Genomic DNA, 21869 nt, shown 5'->3' with positions numbered 1-21869 from the left:
ATCAGCTAGATGGATCGCGTAGTTCAACCTACCAACAAAGAGAATGGTGGTCTGTCACTATCGTGAAGTGGCGGCCGTACAAGTATGGTCGAAACTTGTGGACAGCGAAGACTAGCGCGAGCCATTCCAATTCGGTCAAGGTATAATTCCGCTCAGCGAAGGTAAGGGTACGGTTTGCGTAGGCGATGAATTATTGGCGTCCGCTATATATATGTACGGGTACTGCTCCGCCGCCCAGACCACTAGCATCGGTTGAAGCTCAATTGGGGCCTCAGGATCAAAGTGGTGAAAAATTGGAGCTGAGGTGAGCGGAAATTTTAGTTGACGGAATGCATACTCACATTTAAACGGCTGCAAGCTTCTGCGGGTCTGGGCGGATGCCTTCTTTGTCGACGAGGAAACCCAAAACAAGTGTTTGACGCAAACCAAAATGGCACTTTTTGGAGCTTAATAGCAGTGCAGCTTGCCCTATGCAGTCAAGGACAACTTCCAGTCGTTGGTCGTGCTCGTGAAATGTCTTGCCGTAAATGACAACGTCGTCCAGGTAACACATGCATATTTCCCTTCGAAATCCGCGCAGAATCGTGTCCATAAATCGTTCGAATGTTGCCGCAGCATTACACAAACCACAAGACATTACATTAAACTCGAAGAGTCCATCCGGCGTTATGGAGGCAGTCTTCTCCTTGTCTGAGGGGTGCATAGGTATCTGCCAGTACCCTGAGCGCAAATCGACAGAGGAGAAGTACGAGGCAGAATGTAAACAGTCAATGGCGTCATCTACACGTGGGAGAGGATACACATCCTTCTTTGTCACTGCGTTTAGGCACCTGTAGTCGACGCAGAATCGCCATGAGTCTTCTTTGTTTTTGACCAATATAACTGGAGCCGCCTACAGACTACTGGACTGCTGGATGACGCTTTTCTGTAGCATGTCTGTAACTTGTTCGACGATCACTTTGCGCTCGGCTGACGAAACGCGGTACGGCTTCTGTCGTATTGGCGACGCTGTTCTAGTATTGATTCGGTGGTGTGCGCGTGAGTGTGGTGGTGAATGTAGACGCTCTTGTGCAAAATCAAACACTGAAGCGTAGCGGGCAAGGAACTCTTGGAGCGCTAGTCGGTGGGAAGATGGAAGCGATTTATTAATCGTGCTCTTAACTTTTCAAGAGTGGTCGCTGAGCGACGAGCTTGCGCTTGTGGAAGTAGCAACTTCACGAATGCTCACAAGACCATCTTCTCAAAGCGTGCTACTTTCAGTCCTGCAGGCAAAATAATTGACTCGGAGGACACATTCACCGTCCACACGTGAGCACTACCTTCTACAACTTCGATAAGTGAGCGAGAGACAAGTACATTCTTTTTTAGAGTGTTGACGTATTTGGGTTCAATTTATCCACAGCGAAAACCAACACGGGCGCGCGACGAAGTCACTGGGATGACCATTGCCGTCTGCGCAAGGCTCACTTTAGAGAGATGAGGTTCCACAGCGTCGGTGGTCGGAGCCCTACAGGCCCTCTGAGTCGTTCTCGACACGTTCTTCCTTCGCGCGCAACAGCGCAATCTCCCTCTCCACATCGAGGACGCTCCGGGAAGCCCGTGCCCAATCGGCCCCGTCAGTCTTGCGTTGTGGAGCTTCCCCGCGCTTCCGCTCTTTCTCCTGTTTGATGCGCTCGTCCTTTTCGCGCTGTCGCAGCTCTTGTGCTATCCTACGCTCCCAACGATCCGCCTCTTCTTCGGAGCGTATCTCGCGCGAAAACTCCCGGAGCTGTGAGAAACACTTTAGTAGGGTTCCCAATTTAATTTCCTTTGGATTTTATTTAAATTTTGAAATCAGTGCTCATGCGGTTTATTTCCTTCTTGACATCATGTTTTTGAGCATCCAGTTTAAGGTCAGATTCATTGGGTATATTTGTAAAAGGTAATCTCGAATGAAACTTGTGACCATATGCTCAGCAGCAGTATTTACATGCTCGTGTTGATGTGCACACTGAAGTTTGGTCTGCATGTTCTGCTCTATGATTTGTAGTTTGTAATGTTGTGTTCCTTCAATCTGCGTCAAGCTTATTGAGGCCACTGTAGCAAATTTACATCAGCATTCTCATGTATATTGTATTTGTGCCCTATCTTTCAAGGCATCATTCCAAAGTTAAAAGGACCACGAACGACCTTAACATATTGTTACGGGGATGTTAGGAGTATATAGAGACTATATTTACAATAGATATGCAGGATGAGTCAGCGTAGACAAGATGGCTGACCGCCAACAACCTGCAGAAGCCAGCGTCTCGCGATCTTCTTCCTCTCTTCGTTCGTCCTTCCGTAACAGGACCCCCGGGTGGTGAAGCGCCGTCTCGGCGCATGGTAGGCGAAGAACTGCGAGTGAAGTATGGCTTCAGCTGTGAAACGTGCACGACGTCAACAGGCGGTGGACTTGAGGATGGATTAAACTGTAATGGCGCGACCTCGTAATTGACGTCGTTAACTTGACGTAGGAATTGATGAGGCCCTGTGTAGCGAGAGAGAAGCTTCTGGGAGAGGCCGACCCGACGACATGGTGACCAAAGCAGCACCCAAGCACCTGCGGCGAACTGAACATCGCGATGGCACCGGTCGTAACGCTTTTTCTGCAGATGCTGCGAGGCTCATAAGCGAGATCGGGTGATTTGACGCGCCATGTGAGTGGGATCGATGACTTCGCGAGCGTACTCAATGGCAACGCGGGGCACAGAAGGTAGGATGGCGTCAAAAGGCGATGTGGGATCGCGATCATACAAAAGATAAAAGGGTGCGGTGTCATGTCTACACGAGTTACACGCGAATGTCACGTAGGCCAGCGTGGCGTCCCAGTCGCGGTGATCGTTCGAAACGTACATTGACAGCATCTGTGTGAGTGTTCGGTTGAGGCGTTCCGTAAGAGCGTTCGTTTGTGGGTGGTAGGCGGTGGACAGCTTGTGCTTAGTGGCACGAGAGCGGAGGAGGTCGTCCACAGCTCTAGACAAGAACAAGCGGCCGCGGCCTGTATGTAACTCTCGAGGTGCACCGTGCTGGAGAATGACGTCGTGAAGGAGAAAATCGGCGACATCTGTTGCGCAACTAGTCGGCAAAGCCGATGTTATCGCGTAGCGTGTCGCGTAATCAGCAGCGACGGCAATCCACTTATTCCCCCTAATCGTCGTCGGAAAAGGGCCAAGCAAGTCAAGGCCTACACGAAAGAACAGTTCAGAGGGAACTTCAATTGGATGAAGTCGTCCGACAGGTGGCAGGGGAGGTTTCTTCCGGCGCTGACACAATTCGAAAGTTGCGACATGACGACGCAGAGGGCGGTAGAGACCCGGCCAGAAGAGCCGGCGTCGTACGCGGTCGTATGTACGCAAAACTCCAGGGTGTCCCGCCGTCAGTGCATCGTGAAGTTGTTCGAGAACGACAGATCGCAGATGACGAGGAAGGACAAGGAGCAACTCAGGGCCGTCAGGGTTGATATTGCGGCGGTAAAGGATGCCCTCATGCAGCACGAACATGCGGCACGTGCCGTCGGCGCTGCCAGATTCCACTCCGGCGATGATGGACTGTAAGCATGCGTCGCGTTGTTGTTCAGCGCGCGTCTCGGTCATGTCAGTGAAAGCCATCACGCAGGTCACCGGATCATGGGCAACAGGCCTGATCAGGGGTATCCACGGGGTGACGCGAGAGACAGTCAGCGTCCTTGTGCAGACGTCCAGGCTTATAGTTGAAAACAAATGAAAATTGCTGGAGCCGCAAAGCCCATTGACCAAGCCGTCCTGTGGGGTCCCGGAGGGAAGACAGCCAGCAGAGGGCGTGGTGGTCTGTAACGACCGAAAACGTGCGGCCGTACAAATATGGCCGGAACTTGGCGATATCCCAAACTAAAGCCAAGCACTCCCGCTCGGTGATGGAGTAATTTCTCTCGGCAGGGGACAGCAGGCGGCTGGCGTAAGCTATTACGCACTCGGTACCATTCTGCTGTTGGGCGAGAACGGCGTCGATGCCGTGGCCGCTTGCGTCAGTGTGGACTTCGGTCGGTGCAGATGGATCAAAGTGGGAAAGTATGGGAGGGGTGGTCAGAAACCCGATGAGAGCGGCGAACGCGGGAGCCTACTCCGGGCCCCATGAGAATGGTGTGTTCTTTAGAAGATCTGTCAAAGGCCGAGCAACGTCGGCGAAGTTTTTGACGAAACGGCGAAAGCAAGAACACAGACCGAAGGAGCAGTGCACGTCCGAAGCAGAACGTGGCACAGGGAAACTGCGTACGGCGCGAACTTTTTCCGGATCTGGTTGGACACCGGATGCGTCAACGAGGTGTCCCAACACTGCAATCTGACGGCGCCCGAATTGCGCCCGAGTTAAATTGACATGGGATGGTGCTGTAGCCAATTTCCGATGCAAGAAATTGAGTTGCCTGAATGCCTTTTCACATGTGTTATCAATGTGAATGTCCCATTTGAGCGAGCTCGAGAATGTCACACCAGAATATTTTACAATACCTGACCTTATTATTCATATGCCCCTTATATTGTAAGTGAATATGTCAAGTACCTTTTTATGTGTAAAAGTGATGCATGCTGTTTAACTGATGTTGAATTTCATTCCCCACCTTTCAGACCAATTTGCAATGCTGTTTAGTGAGTTGATTAGTTCAATTTGATCATTCAGGAACCAAACAGTTGCGTAGAGAACACAATCATCTGCGAAAAGAGACATTGTTACGTTATGTTCAACACATGATGGGATGTCGTTGATGTACACAAGAAAGAGCAATGGCCCCAGCACGGACCCCTGTGGTACACCAGAAAAAACCCTCAAGACTCAGCATTGTTTACCAATACATTTACCAATACATATTGCGATCTGACTGGGAGATAAGACGCTATCCATGCAACAGTGTTAGATTCAATGCCAAATTAGTTTAAGTTTTTACTCAGTTCACACTGGGAGGTACGTGATGGAAGGTTTTGGAGAAATCTACGAATATAACATGATCCTTGAAGTCAGGAATTGATTATCTCTGCGAAGTCATGAGAAATTTCCAATAGCTGTGTTATCCTGGAAAGGCCCTTCCTGAAACCATGTGTTTAGGGTGTATCAGGTTATTGCTTTCTAAGTACCTAATAATTGATTTGTTAATAATGTGCTCTGTTAGTTTGCAGGAGCACCTTGCTAGAGAAATCGGTCGGTATGTCTCTATGTGCAACCTATTGCCATCTTTGTGAATAGGGATTAATTTTTCAACGAGCCTGTCTGAGGGTAATGCAGCTGCTTGAAGCGACACCGTAAAAATCTTGTGTAAGAGCAGAGCTAGTTGGCCAGCATATCGTTCTAGAAACGCATTGGAAATGTTATCGGGACAGGGCGTTTTTTTTTCACCTATGTTCAAGAGCAGGTTCAGTATACCTGCTCAGTTATAACGACAGCGGGCACCACTGAATTAGGTGCAAACGAAACGTCGCTTGCATTTTTTTTACATAGTGTGGTATAGTGCGAAGCACGGAGAAGGGACGGAAGAAAAACGAGGACAGGCGCTTTTCTTGCGTCCCTTGTCCATGCTTCGCACTGTAACACACTATCTAAAATGGAAAACCAACTAGCCCAAACCATCACCCTTCTAAGTCACTTGAACGGGAAGGGTGTGTGAACACAGATTGGAAATGGGCATTGAAAGCGTTAGCAATAGCGTGTGCATCATGTGTGAGAGATCCCGCGATTTCAATTTGCCGTAGTTGGTTTTGAGGTTTTGATAGATAGCGCCAGAATTTTTGCCGCTGATTGTGCAAAAAGTTCGTCAGAGTATTGGAGAAAAAGTTATCTCTCGTCTTTTTTTAATTATAACTTTAACGCACCTGATAGATGCGCGATTGCCGAGAAATTGCAAAGGATGCTGCGCATCCTTTGCAATTTTCTTTTCGAGTGGATGATACTGCGGGGTGACCCAGGGTGTTTTTCTGTGTGTTCGTTTACGTATTGTCGGAATAAAATATTCTATACAATGTTTTACGGCACCTTTAAATTTTGCGCACAGACAACATATGAAGGCGGCAATGTGAAATCCTCAAACACAGTTTCGAAATAGTCTATGATGCTGTCATCATCTGCTCTTCTATAATCTTTAAAATCAATGTAAGGATAGTTTTTATGACCCGCCTGTGATGCTAGCTCAAGAAAGGTCAGTCAGATCATTTTATGATCAGAAATGCCATCTTCTATGCTAATTTCTGGTTTGAGAGTGTTGGAGACAAATGCCAGGCCCAGCACTGACGCGGCGTCTCCCTGCTGTCTTGTTGGGTTGTTAACTAGCTGCGATAATGAAAAGCAAAACATTATTTTGACCAGTGGGTCACAGCTTTCCTTATCCCTAGTCCAAAACCTTAGGTTATAACAGTCTATTCCTGCAAGATTGATATCGCCGGTTAATATCAGCTTAGTTCTGGCATTTACCTTGGTTTGAAGGAAGTCGTGCAATTGCATCATGCATTCGACAGGAGCGTTGGGACGCCTGTACACACCACCTACCAGAACCAGCATACCGCACACGTTAACGGTACACCAGACACTTTCATGACAATTATAACCTGGGCTAAAGGAACTTTTAATTAGGCTGCAATGTTAGCAAGAAACATTACAACCAGAATTTTAATTGGAAGAGCAATGTTCCAATAGGTCTACTCCAATAGGTCTACTCCATGTACAACTAATTGGACATACAAGCATCCCAGTTGGGAGACCAATGGGAAATGCACTGTTCGAATGGGTCCCAGATTAGAATATGTGCAACCAGTTGGACTAACAAACATTCCAACTAGGAGACCAAATAGAAAATGATTGACCAGTTGGAATGACCAACTTGAACTGCGAAGTCAAATTGGTTTTTCCAATTCAAGTGGAGCATTTTAGTTAGTTTCCAATTCATTCCAGTTGGGCCAAATTGCTATCAACTTGTATGGCTACTTGGACGAATTCACTTTTTTTTAATGGGTGGAAATGAAATATTTTGTCTGCATATCTGCCGTGGTTCGCAGCGACTAAATAGAAATTGTTCTTGCACTGGCCACTTGTTGAAACGCCGGGCTGATGCTTCCCTACTTCGCTCTCTGTCGGTCGATGCAAATCACCACATTGAAGTGCACCTTTTTTCAATGGTGTAATCGTAATCTTAAAAACTCTTTCAGAAACTATTATGGGCTTCTCGAACCCGATGCAAGACTCGGGATGCCGGAACTATGTCCAGAATGTGACATCGTATGTATTATTCTTCGCTTTGTTTTACATAACTTGGCACACTGTTAGACAATTTTCGCTCACTTTGCATGCCATGTTATGGTCCACCGGATCATCGCATAGACAAGAAGGCGAAATGTGTCTGCGGCACACATTAGCTTTCTTGGGGAAATCCGTAAGAAGAAACGTGGCATTCGACATACCATATTTTTAAAATTGAAAGATAAGCAGGACAACATTCTCAGCCATTTTGAAGACATATAACGTCACCATTGAAATTCTATGCTAAACAATACACTACCGAGAGCACCCGCGTAAATACGATTGGAGGCATTCATGAACAGAAAACATACATGGCGTTTTACGTAAGTTGTGCCAAGGATTTAAAAAAAGAGGTGTTTAGCCGCACCTGAATAAAACCAACGTCGTATGGTCAGCCGTCATGTGGCACTCCTCAGAGTATTTTTTTTATATTCCACTTATTAGTTATTTAACTAAGACCAATTATGCAAAAAATTATCAATTTACGGCCAAGTGCGTTTTGTTGTGTTGTAGAGGAGGTTCAGAAACGACCGATCCAATTTTTGTGGCAACGTACATGCTGTGTGGCGATCATTTTCGGCGTCTAAAGAAAACCCACGAAATAGGAAATAAAACCCCATGACTGCGCTCGTGCGCTGTCGTATTGCAGCACCCTCAACCGTGCGTCGAGCCTATCGCTTATCAGGCACGACGGCGCTTCCATTCCGTGTGCCACTTCCAAAGATGCTGACGCACTGGGAAGCCAATGCCTAGAGCCGCGGCCGCTCACTTCGCTACGGTCCGCGCGCACGGTTTTTTCACACGAACCGCGATTGACAGCGCTGCAATACGACAGCGCATGAGCGCAGTCACGTGGTTTATTTATTAAAGCGAAGCTTTCTTTACCTCTTCCTTCCACTTTCCCACTGCTGCTGCTGTGGGCTGCTGCTGTCCCGCACACCGCCTAGGGGGGTAGTTCAGAGCGTTTATATAGATGACAAGCGCGAGTAAGAGAGGCAAGGCGACGGGAGAAACTCGTTTTCACCCCACCGTGTCGAATGTGCACAATTCCCTCTGGAGCTCCCTGGCTGTCGCCACTTTAGCCGCTTGACAGCTGTAATTATCCGTGACTCCCCTCAGAAGCATTGCAAAAACTGCAGCGCTTCCCTTTCTACTAAGTACGAGGCCAGAAGGGACGCAGATAGAACTCTAAAGAGTAGACCAGGAGAAGAAGGAGAGGGAGGAGAAGAGGCAGCTCCCATATAAGAGAGGGGGAGGTGACGTGAGGGGGCAAGGAAACCTCACTGCTATACGACAGCGGTTGCGAAGAAACTGGATAAGCTTAAGTTCAAGGTACGGTACAGTACGGTGCTGCTATTTCTGAAAAATAAACGCCGTGCAAATATGTCAAGCGGGCAACTTACGCAAGGCGTGAAGAAGCAGAGCCGCATTAATTAAAGTGCTCTGCAGGGTCCAAGAGACACTACGGAAGCGGCCGACCGTCAAATCAACACTTCTACGCCCGCCGCGTTAGCTTTGCGGCTATGGTATTGCTAGAGGTCATGTATATAATACCAGTCGCGGCAGCCGCATTTCGACGGGGGCGAAATAGAAAACGCATGTGTGTTTATATTTTGGGACACGTTAAAGAACATCACGGTGTCAAAATAAATCCGGAGTCCACCACTACGGTTTGCCTCATAATCAGAGTGTGGTTTTGGCATGTACAGCCCCATAATCCAATTCCAGTTTATTACTTCTGCCACAATGCGATGTGCCATGTGAGGAAATGACAACGCTCAACCATATCAGAGGTTATAAAATATGGCGCACAACAACGCCTCAAGCAAGCACCTCTCCCATGTGTTCGGTGTACTGCGCAGACCAACAGCAGTGGTGCACGCAAGGTAACGTTTAACGTTAACTCACCACTCTCGTGTTAGCCTAAACGTTGAAGAAATTAAGCTTTAGCCGTCAACATAACCGCTAATAATCGTCAATCAAAGCATCCAGCACGGAAAGCTTCGCTTACATCGATCCCCACAGTGCGTGGGATCTGCGTAATTTTTTATTTCGCGGGATTTCTTTAAGCGCCGAAAGAAATCACCACGCAGCATGTACGATGCCAAAAAAAATAGGATCGGTCGTTCCTGAACGCCATCTACAACTCAAAGAAACGTACTTGGTCCTAAAGTAAATAATGCAAATTTTGGATGAATAACCTTAGTAAATAACTTATTAAGCGGAACATAAAAAATACTCTAAAGAGTGCCACATGACGGCATACCATACGCCGTTGGTTTCATTCAGCTGCGGCTAACCATCTTTCTTCAAATCCATGGCACAAGTTACGTGAAACAGCCGGTATGTCCCATATGTATCGAGAGATAAGGTTACAAGGTCTTTGTGAGACATGTCCCGAGGAAAAGTGGCAGAAGAGAATTTAATAATAGTAGAGTACATGAAAGCGGGAGGGGGATATTCTAATAAAAAAGTTGGCGGCATTTTATTCGCCATACCTGTTTTCAAGTGTACAAGAAACCTGGATGAATGACGTCATTTGAATTGCAGAAAGTAAAAAAAAAAATGAAATATAGGCACACTACCTTGTTTTCATTATGGTACGACATATTCACCGTGTTAATTTTCAATACAATCAGGGTAACACTTGACTGCAAACAACTCACTGCAGAGAATGGCTTTAGAAAAAGATCTTAAACAATAAATAACATCCGCATTTTTAATCAGGTAATTCAAAAACCTCTCGAGTATAACCAAACTCTCTATATGCCCTTCATATATTACGTAGAGGTGCTTGATTCAGTAGAGTTACCATGAGTCATAGAGGCATTGCCTAGTCGAGTAGTACAGAGAACCCCCGTGGATAGTTTAGCAAATGTGTACAAACATTTCACAGGTACGGTATGTCTTCCCAAGAAAAGCGAAAAAATCCCGATCAAGCAAGGTATCGTACAAGGAGAGACAATCTCTCACATTCCATTCACTGCACACCTAAAGCATTTAAACTGTTAAACTGGAAATTAGGACTAGTTATTTGAATCAACAGGCAATGGCTCAGCAACTTGTGTTTTGCATATGGCATTGTCCAGAAGATGACTTGCTACAAATGATTGATGACCCTAGATGAGAAAGTGTAAGAGTAGTTTTGATGGTTGATATGCACAATAAATAGGTAATGGCTAATAGACTGGAAAGATAACGAGAATTCATGATTGATGGTCAGCCTCTAGAATTTGTAAGAGTACGTGTATCTTTGGGAAACGTAACCCTGAAAGTGAGAATTTCCAGAAGAATAAAAGTAGGGTGAGCGCATAACCGAATCACTACAGGCAGCTTACCGTTATCCATGAATAGAAAACTGTACAGTCATTATACACTGTAAAGGTGCTTAAATATTAAATTCGAACATGGAGATTATTAAATATGCTTGAGAAGAACGTAAGGACGATGGTTTGAGTGGTGGGACGAAGAACTTTAGGCACAACGTTAAGAGACAGGAAGCCAGCGGTGTGGATTGGAGAGCAAACGGGCATGACCATTATTGTAAATAAAATTAAAAGAAAAAAATGTAGTTGGGGCGAGTATGTCGGTTAGATGGTCCTAAGGAGCTTCGGAATGGGTGCCAAGGGAAGAGAAGCGCAGTCGGGGATGGCAAAAAATTAGGTGCTCTGTTGAAATTAGCAGACACGCAGAAATAAGATAAGGTTAGATGGTGCAAGACAAAGCTTTTGGAGATCGCTAGGAGTCGCCTTCGTCCTGCAGTGGAAACAAAATAGGCCACCGCTTACAAGCGAGAATCTTTTGCAACACGCATAGAGCTCTAGGAATATGAGCCCATTCCGTCGCTCACGCAGTTTCTCTTAATGGAATACCGTGATTTAAGTGCTGTTGTTCTAAAGCCTGTCACATAATCACATACAGCCTTTTCTGTGTTTCAGGGTAGCAGAAAAAGTTGTGAGGCGTTCACAGGCTCCCTGGCTTTTCTTTGATTACTTGTATTATAAAACGGAAGAAGGAAGAGAATATCGCAAGCACATATCAGAAATTCACGATTTCACGAAAAAGGTAAGCAAGAAACTGCCCAAGATGGACAGCGCCCAGAATGGCAATTTACGCTTGCATGGAAGCTTCATATTCACGCCGGCCGTGTAATTGCTGCCGTTGGTGCTGGAGTTTTTCGAGAAATTGTATGCTCAGCAGTTTTCACAACTACTAAAATCCTGCGGTCGTGTTTTGTATCGATTCGCGTCATTTTGAATTCGTCTTATTATTGATTGCAATGACTATCCCAGAATAACAGCTGCTGAGTGGCATGTAAAGAAAGAACTAAAATAATTTAAAGTGAATTATGGTTCATTGAATAACAGCACGTGCTTAAAGGGCAATACATAGTCGGTAATACCACTTCCGCATTATTTGACAACCAAAGGTGCTCTGGGCCATGTCACGACAATGAATTGCCAATAACATAGTAATTAACGCAGAAAGTTCGGCTACTTGGTGTCGATGCATTTGTTGTGACATAGTTACTAGCGCTAACAGGACTAACGAAAAAAAAAAACTTGGGACAGAACAGAGCGCTAGACTTCAACTGACAAGCTTTGTTCACAGAAAACATGCAAGAAATCACCGTGTGGTCAAATAAATTCGCAGACGGACGCATAAACGGATGTGCCACGTAGGAGAAAACCACATGCGCAACGAAGCCGTTAGGCGCCCACAGCAAGCCATTACAAAACATTGATCGTGCTCTTCTCAAAGTAAACCGTCTCTTTATCAATGAGTGCCAGGGATGGACAGCTTACACATGCATCAGCGGCTTTTGAAATGCAATATGCCTCAAATATTTCCCTATCTAACTGCCTCGCGAACCGTCTGAGCACTTGCATGCTGTGAAAACACGGGGAGCACTCACGTGTACATCTACGGCAGTGGTCAGCCAAGTGGCCAGCGCCTGCCAGAACGTTTACAACATTCCAGTGCGCCCTGAGCCGGTCATTTAGGCACCGGCCTGTTTGTCCAATATAGCACTTTCCCCAGGCGAGGGGAATTTTGTACACTACCCCCACATTGCAGTTAACAAAGCGGGTGACATGGTCTTTAGTGCATGTAGCTAGACACCTGGCGCTGTTTACCAGCCTGTACATTTTTGCGAGCTTGAGTGGCGCTGAAAAAACGACAACCACGCCTCACTTGTTCGCCACATTTTTTATGCTTTTTAAACGGCTCGCTTGTTCGCGAATGTCGCAGGAAACCTGGTGCACACAAGATTTAACCAGAGCGGCTTTCAGGCAGTTCGTAGCTATACCTCTTTTTACTAACTTGCAGTGGGCCAAACGGTAGTGAAGCAAGGGTTTCTTTCTCCTAGGAAAGTAGATACAACAAATGGAACAATCATTTATAGTGATACAGATATCCGGGAATTGTAGACGACCATCTACTAGCAACTCATGTGTGAACGTAAAACCCCCTCCATACTTTTCAAAGACATCCAGAACGTTAGCCACTACCCTCAGGCTCACCCCTTTAAGCACAACAATAAAGTCATCGACATACTTAAAAATCTTAACCGCAAAAGTATTGTGAAGTAATGATAAGATACGATTGTCAACAACAGATAAACAGAAGTAACATAAAAAACGCGCTGCGCGCGATTCGATGCAAACACCATCTTTTTGGACAAAAGTGTCCTGGTCAAAAAAACAAGGGTATGAGAGACACAAAACCTTAGCATCTCAGCAAAATTTTCAACAAAAAGGCCAGTGGCATTTTGACATTCAACGGGACCAGACCCTTCGATATGCTCCCTGTTGGAAATTAAAAGCTCAGCCTGGAGAGGGAGGAAAAAACATTTTCGCGTCAATAGGGAACGCGAACAACGCGAACGAGGCAAGCTATGTGATATCGATTAGCTGATGCCACACGAAATTAGCGACCCATTTCTTCAAGCTGGTAGCCTTGAGGTGGCACCTGTTGTTATGCATGGGCAAACGGCGGCACTATCGAATGCGGGCTTTTGAGTTCCTTTTGAAACCGTTGGGTTCTCTATAAGGTATTTTTTATATCCATAAATGAAATTGGAAAATCACCCGTGGCATGTAGCACAATTCCATTTCTTGAGCTTGATTACTCTAGAATGCCGACGATATGTTAACGAGAAATTGAAATGAATAGTTCACTTTAGGGCTTTTACTTACACTTTTAGCCAATGAGTTCGCAAGTTATGTTCACCTGCGTGGAACGAATTCTAAGGATGACACCATTTTCAACAAATGGGTTCTCAAATTTGGCGACAATATTTGTTCATGATATAGTATTGGATGCTCTAGTTGTGGAGGTTCAATGCATAAAGAGGCGTTTTGATAAAAAACTGAATCAGTGCACTTTTATCGCAATCGTAATACATCGCAATAATCGCAATCCATGGAAACTGGTCCTAGTTTCAGAATTCATTGAGGCGGGCGCTTGCCTTGCGAAATCAGATGCTTGCATTATAAATTATCGTATAGGTGCTAAAGTAATTATAAAGTTAGTGACATTTTTCAAATTATTCGATTATGCATTTTTATTTCCTCGGAAGTAATGTGCGTCTCTTCAAGTAATCCAGCTGAATTAGTAGATTGGTGATATATGCCACTGGCGATTTTTGAAGATTCTGTTAACGTTAAAACAGCGCAAAGAATAGCAGGTACAAGTATACATGCTATACAAGCGCATTTTGTAAGCACTGCTTCTGACAAAAGCACATACGATTTCTTTCCAGGTCATCTCCAGAAGAAGAGAAGAATTATTGAGAGAGCTCACCAATGAAGCGACGGCGCCGCAACGTTCCCTGCCGACAGCAGAAGGCGACCGCCTCTTTGGCCACTCGACGCGGCTGAACTTCATCGACATTCTACTTCGTTACAGCATACAGGTAGACTCGTCCTTGACAGACGAAGACATTCGAGAGGAAGTGGACACTTTCATGTTCGAGGTAACCCAAACGTCACGCGCCAATACACGTTGTAATCTTTCATCACAGTGACGCGTATGACCTTCGGATTTGGCGCAAGGCAATCAAACTTTAGAAGCGGTCGTAGCCGGTGGATGGAGACATGATCCTAACGACCGTGTTCATTCCACTGTTATACAACATACCAAAAATGTAATTTATCTAGTGTCCGAGCCAACTAGCAAGCTTCACACACGTTTAGGAATTTATAGACATTCATTCGCCATTGTTAATTCACTATAGCTTTGCCTCGTTTCCACAAAGCTTTAAATATGCTTTTTGGGGAAATAGTACGGCGCTTTCAGTACGTTCTTAGGAGGATCCTTCAGCCGCTATGAAGTTTCCGATGACGGGTTTTCTCGCGTTGGCGGAAGCATTCACTGCGTTGCAGCCATGGTGTCGCATTAGGGACAGATGGGTTGAGTAATTCGTCAACAGGAGTGGTATGCAGGACCCGCCTTGTTTGGCGAAACTCTGGACCTTCACGAGCTCTGGCGACACCCCAAGACGAAAGTACTAATGGTAGCAAGACAAAAGTTTGTCCGTCGCTCCGCCTCCAGTTTCATTGGTTTATCTAGGTTGAATCTAGGTGGCTATGATTGCTTGGGCGCTACGTTATAGGTGGCCGACAAACTGGGGCTTAAGTGATCACACTGTCGGTACATGATTGGTGCCTTCTTTCACTTGTTTGGGGTTCTACCGAGTGCATTACAAGCAAAAGCAAGTTACAAAATAAATTTATGTAGTACAATATATTACAATAAGCATTTTAGATTTTAGAAGATGTACGCTGAATGAAGGGGGGTCTATTACACTAATTAGTAATTTCTTACGTTTCGCGTTATACTACCACAGAACGCCTCTGGATTGCATTGGCGCGGCTCGCTACGTGCTTGCGCTCGCATTTGTGAGCACAGAATGGTGTGCGCCTAGTTTTCGCACTGGGCTTTCCACAGTTCACTCATTGCTCGCGCCAAAGTAAGGCTGCGAGACGAAGTGAGCGTCGGCTATCGCACATATGGTCTGCCGCGCGCTTACCGTGTAAGCACGCAGGAATGCCGGAAAACACTTGTACAAGCAAAGGGTCAGAAACCTACGCTTTATTTTATTTTACTTTGCCATGCACCGTAACACTGCGTCGCGCCGAGCGATGGCTTCTAGCGATCGCAGGAAAAAGTCTTCATACTGGCTATAGCCCCAAGCAATCCATGCCTTCTAACAAACGCAAGAATAGGTATTTGTAGCGCATGTGGCCGTTAATAGTCTGTCACCACATTCATGCCAGGGAGGACTCCTGCAGCGGTGTAGTTACCCTGTACCCGCCGCTGACGAGGTGGCGCTTCACTTTTTGACAATACCTTTCTATTATTTTTATGCGTGTGAGCTCCCATCATGGGGTCCACAAAGTTCACGCTGTGGTTGACTCCCAATGTCTCAATGCAGGTTAAGGCTCGCCCCGTTAGCATCCACTAAATCTGGGATACAGTTGTATGTGGCCCATTCGCCACTGTGAATAATGGTCCCCGATTGAACATTGACTGAAATCATGGAGCCCAGCGTCGCCGCGTCTCGTCGGTCGACCTTGAAAAGTCGCAGCTGCCCTGTGGTCGCGCAGACCATGCCGAAGACCCATGGTCCACGATCTGCAACACCGCCGTAATTTTAGCGGCTCGGCAGAACATCGTCGCCCGTCATCAGGCGGCCTCGACTGTACTTTCGCTTGCCGCGAAGAAGGCGCTCGTCAATTTGCGCATTCTTCCGGGGCCACCCAGTAGAGTTCGCGCCAGCAGCTGGTCCCGCACGACCTCAGGGCGTGGTTCCTCCAGTCGGCGATGGCGTGCTCCGACAGAGGAAACAAGTCGCCGGTCATCACCTTCAACAGCCACACGTCTACGCTTTTACTCATGAAGTACGTGAACCAAATCACTTGCCGCCTTTAGAGGTGGACGTTCGGAAGGTCGAGGCGGTGCTTGTTCGCGAAGTAACTTCTTTCGCCTCTCTGCCCGTGTAGTGAAGCGGTGCCATGTAACTGCGACAGCTGCTTTCGGCACCTGAAGCACCGGACAGCAGCCCGACGCCCATTCTGAGTCCTCGCATATAATGTGATCACTTCACCTTCGCAGGTTGGTTGGTCCGAGTTGAAACCCAGGTCCTTGCTGGTGCCCCAGAACTCCAATGACGCCGCCGGACGTGGCCTGGCGCGGGGACGCGTAGACGCACAGCGCTTGAAGCTAGAGCGAGCCGAAGCGATCGCACGAAATCTTCCTCCGCAGCCCAGTCACACCAATATGTGCTCGGAAAGCGTAATTGTCCCGCCGCTCTGTCTCCTCAGACGAGAGTCTTCGCCTAACTCGTCACACAGGCAGCGCTCTGACAGAAAAGCGAAAATGACGCTGAAGCTTTATGTCGGTAATGTAGGTGAATGGTCCCAGACAGTCACATTGATGCTTGCTGCCTGCCGCTGGATGCGATGACACAGGCTGCCGCTGCCGCCGCCATGTTCCCTAGTTCAACTCGGGGCGTTCGTGATGCACGAGTTTTGCACGAGTGCGCCTGTCAATTAAACTCATAGGTCACGCCCCGCACGTGGCATGTAACTCTTGTGCGCGCGCCCACCGGGGTTCGGCCACGCCCAACTTATTTTTCGGCAACAGCGACGCGGTGCTGAGCTGAGAGGTGTGTCTTGCCCGCCGAAATAAAACAGGCACAAGGAACTGCCATCGGTAATATACTGAGCACCACTAACAAAAAGAAGCGTGTACTGTCACTGGTTTATGCATATATCTTCTCGGGCTGGGGGGGGGGTGATGCCCCCACAACACGGTTTCATTGCTTGCATTGTGGCTACGTAGCGCACTGAAAATAATTATCGGCACGTCACTGTAGCTGCTTGCAAGGCGCCGATGAGTCGTGGTGGACGACGATGCTGAGGAGGGCGTAGTGTTCTCAAACGACAACGTATCACAGCTTTCGTTTGAGATGGCTGCTTTGTCATCGGTGATGTATCGTAGCAGCAGTGTCGCAAACAGGGTCAGCGTCGAGAATCGCTCGCTTTTCCCTACCCAGTGCGATGACATTTCTCAATCGCAAGCCCTGCGCACTAAAAAGTTAGAACACCTTCCTCTGTTCGAAATCTCATTCTATAAGTGCACACAAGAGCCCTCACCTGCCAAAATGCGATTTCTGCGGTGTCGTTACGATATCCATCTGCGATTGCTGTTAGCTCCAGCAGAGGCAATCCACAAACACCTTGGAATGCACAATACGCTCAAATACTGCGTACATGCGCACAGAGGCACTTTCACCGGGCAAACGATGACAAGTGGTGAATTGTGTCGTTGAACAGCACGCTTTTCTTCGCAATGCATCGCGAAGACTTTGCGCACGCTGCGTCACTACGAACCTTAGAATACCGTACCGCCATTTTGCAGCCACAGCCGTTGCTCCCGTCTCTATGGCTGGGACGTCGTTTTTAGTCGTAAAGCGGCAGCCTTAATAGCCTCAGTGGAGCGACCGTGGTAAACAGCACTGCCGCTGCGCTGCGTTGCCCCCAGGGCAGTGTCCTGGGCCCATTGCACTTTCTTTTATATATTAATGGAATTGTTACCGTCATCAAACCAAAAACGCAAATAGGGCTGTTTGCAGATGACTGCGTTGTATTTGGTACTATTAAGTCCGTGGATGATCAGAAGGAACTTAACTCTAGCTTGAATAATATATTTTCGTGGTGCGAAGAATGGCGCATGGCTGCAAACATAGATAAAACTGTCTCTCTTCGCGTAACGTATAAAAAGAATCCCCTGGAGTACGTGTATCAAATGGGATCTGTTCGATTAAACAAGTTTAGAGTTACAAGTATCTTGGCGTAACGTTCACTAATAAATTTTCTTGGAACCTTCACATTGACAACACATGTTCTTCTGCCTTTCGGAAACTAATCTATCTGCGACACAAACTAAGAAATGTCTCTCAAACGTTAAGCTACTCACTTACCTAACCTATATCCAGCCAAAACTTGAATATGCTTGCGTTGCATGGGATCCCTATACTAAAGTCAGTGTTAACAAACTTGAGAGAATACAGACAAAATCTTCGTTTTATTTATTCCTAGTTCAAAAGTTCGGATTCGCCGTCAGAGTTGATGTTGGCTAACTACATTCCTTCGCTTGAACAAAGAAGACAGAAACACAGGCTAGATTTTTTACATAATCTAATTAATCACAAATTGGCTCTGGACCCTTCACTATATGTAACTCATCTCCCCACAAGGTATACACGACACCATCGTCCGGATACACTGACACCTATCTATGCTAGGACAGCCAGCTATAAGTGCTCCTTCTTTCCCCGGACTATTTCTGAATGGAATTTGCTGCCCGCCCCTAACAACATGTGACTGTGCTTTATGTAAGCTTTTATTGCCTTTTTTGTATTTGCATAGAATGTGTTCTCCTTGCTGTTGAATGAGAAAGGCAAGTCCTCGACTCTCAAACTCCCTTGCCATTGATGTGCAATTCCCTTGCCTTTTTTAACATCGTTCTGTTTGCACCATGGATTGATTTAGGTATTGTGTTTTGATCTTTTCACTAAGTGTTTCTGTGAGCAATATATCACTGTAAAATGTATTTATTTTATGAATGTATACGAACGTATCTTGCATATGTCTTGTACTCAATGTCTGCACGTCCTGCGAGGACCACAATGTGGTCTGCAGTATCTACTAAATAAATAAATGAATAAATATGCACCGCGAGTTCACTTGGTAAGGACGGCGCGAATTATTTAGGCTACTGAGGGTTTGCTGGAGGTCAGGATGTTGGCATTCGATCGTAAATGTGTTATTTACAACCATTCGCAACAGCATCTTGCGACACTCACTTGACAAATGTTGCGTACCTAACTGTAGCACACGCGATACATTCGCAGGCGTCATGGCACAGCGTTCGCGCTCGTTCAGGCACTTCTTCAAAAATATTTATCAAAACAGGAAAATAAAGCTGCCGTCACTGAATTTGTATAACCGTCCGTATAAAATTTCTATGCTGTGCGTGAAGTAACTCGAAGCTAGAAAGCTAATGCGAACGTTTAAAGCGCACCGCCTCGCTATGCGTGCATTCACTCTGCGAGAGGTCGTCTGCTACGCTCGAGCGGTGTAGGCGGCGCCACGGTCGACGAGGGAGCGTAAAAGAGAGGAGAAACTAGGAAGGGTGAATGCGGAGGAGGAGATTGTCGCTACTTTACGAAGTTTAAAGGGCCCCTGAAATGGTTCGGTCAAATTTTGTAGACGCGTAGGGTACAGCTAAAGTTAATCATTCGCACCACAATTTGTGTGACACGTCTCACATTAATCATATCATAAGAAGCCAACACACACTGACACCAAGGACAACATAGGGGAAATTACTTGTGCTTCATAAATGAAATAAAAAACGTAATTTAATGGAAATTAAAATAGATGAAAGAACATCTTGCCGCAGGTGGGAACCGAACCCACCACCTTCGCATTTTGCTTGCGATGCTCTGCCAATTGACCTACCGCGGCGCCGTCTCCCCATCCACTTTCTTGGGTATCTATGTGTCCTAGTGGAACCCTTGGAGTGTTAGCCAGCGCCACCACTCGCATACCTTGACGGCGAACCTGGAACGTCGTTTTTGCCGCAGGCGTCCCGAGAACATGATCTTTTTGGGCGAAGGCAACTGGTCGATAAACCCACACATGCTACCTGAAGGCATCAATGTTGCCGGATTCGAGACCCTCGATATGTAATAAACGAGAAGAAAGGAGAGAATCTTCCTTTTCTTTTCTCCCCGCCTTCCCACTCTCCCGCTCTGGTCCCTCGTCTTGGGAACCACGCTCACAGACGTCAGGCGACAGCGCTCATTATCTCTGAAGTCTCTCCCGTTATAAACAACCGCCACCGACAACAACTGCACGTGACGCCACTGCACTTTAAAACTGACATGCCGAGGATGACGAGGCCGCCTTTGACGAAGATAGGTCCTCCTATCGAAACGTTGGCCAGCCTTTCTGAGGCACCTTATCCCTATTTACAAACTTTATACCGCAGTGTGCTATTCCATCTGTCAGCCCCTTTCTTGATTTTGGACTTCCATTCGAAACAGTAATGAACAGGATACAGAAACTCCTTCTATAACTAGCGAAGAGGTCAGAAGGGCCTTGCAAGACAAGAAACAGGGAAGAGTGGCAGGCGCAGACGGACTAACAGCCGATTCAATCAAAGATGGAGGAGACATAATGCTTGGAAAACTGGCGGCTTTCTATACAAGGTGTCTATCAACTGCACAGGTCCCAGAAAACTTGAAGAATGCAAACAGTATACTAATCCACAAAAAGGGAGACGTTAAAGAATTGAAAAATTACAAGCCCATTAGCTTACTCCTAGTATTATATAAAATATTCATCAAGATAATCTCCGATAGAATAAAGGCAACACTGGACTTTAGTCAAACAAGGCAACAGGCAGGTTTCAGGAAGGGACACTCACAATGGATTACATCCATGCCAACAATCAGGTAATCGAGAAATTCGCAGAGTACTTATTATTGTGTCATTATTTGTGTCATTTCATACTATTCGCTTCCTGTAATACAATTTCTTGCAGCATTTTATCGTTGATTTTTTTACCCGCATGCATTTCTGTTATACAATGTTCACTAATGTTCGCTTTTTTTTTCTCATTTATCCATTATTGTATGTTTGTGTTCTCTCTATTGTGCACAGTGCCATTTTTGTGGGGGGTACAGACCCCGTCAAGCCGAATTCATTTGGCTTTTTGTCTGTACTCCTGTCATCTGTACATGTATAGATGCAAATAAACTTGAACAATCGGCCTCTCTATATGGCTTTCATAGATTACGAAAAGGCATTTGATTCAGTAGAGATACGAGCAGTCATAGAGGCATTACGTAATCAAGGAGTACAGACCGCTTACGTTCTTGGAAAATATCTACAGAGATTCCACAGCTACCTTAAATATCCACAAGTAGGAACGTACCTATAAAGAAAGGGGTCTGACAAGGAGACACAAACTCTCCAAATCTATACACTGCGTGCTTGGAAGAAATATTCAAGCTATTAAACTGGGAGAGCTTAGCAGTGAGGATCGACGGCGAATACCTCGGCAGCCTTAGGTTTGCCGATGACATTGTTCTGTTCAGCAACACTGCAGACGAGTTACACCAAATAACTGAGAACCTTAAGACAGAGAGTGTAAGAGTGGGGTTGAACAATATGCAGAAGACAAAGATAATTATCAATAGCCGAGAGTTCAGGATCGCCAGTCAGACTCTAGAATCTGTAAGGGATTATGTTTGCCTTGGTCAATTAATCACAGGGAACCCTGATCACGAGAAGGGAATTCACTGAAGAATAAGAATGGGTTAAATTGCATACGGCAGACATTGCCAGCTCCTGACTGGAAGCTTACCATTATCATTAAAAAAGGAAGGTGTACCACCAGTGCATTTTACCAGTGCTGGCATATGGGGCAGAGACTTGGAGACTGACAAAGAAGCTTGAGAACAAGTTAAGGGCCGCGCAAAGAGGTATAGAACGAAGAATGCTAGGCATAACGTTAAG

The 21869-nt window shown here is 46.2% G+C and overlaps 1 protein-coding gene across 2 annotated transcripts in view; it reads left to right on the top strand.

Annotated features, from left to right (window-relative positions):
* LOC142566749 (cytochrome P450 4V2-like) overlaps positions 1-21869 on the top strand; it is a 152862-nt gene that overhangs the window by 89076 nt on the left and 41917 nt on the right. For both annotated transcript variants that reach the window (XM_075677629.1, XM_075677630.1), the window contains exons 5-7: positions 7185-7254; positions 11214-11340; positions 14039-14251. In XM_075677629.1, the coding sequence (XP_075533744.1) occupies positions 7185-7254; positions 11214-11340; positions 14039-14251 (410 nt within the window). The remainder of the gene's footprint in view (positions 1-7184; positions 7255-11213; positions 11341-14038; positions 14252-21869) is intronic.

This window comes from Dermacentor variabilis, unplaced genomic scaffold, assembly GCF_050947875.1.
Source record: "Dermacentor variabilis isolate Ectoservices unplaced genomic scaffold, ASM5094787v1 scaffold_13, whole genome shotgun sequence".
Lineage (NCBI taxonomy): Eukaryota > Metazoa > Arthropoda > Arachnida > Ixodida > Ixodidae > Dermacentor > Dermacentor variabilis.
Note: the sequence above shows the minus strand (reverse complement) of the source record. Positions and strands in the feature narration are given on the sequence as shown.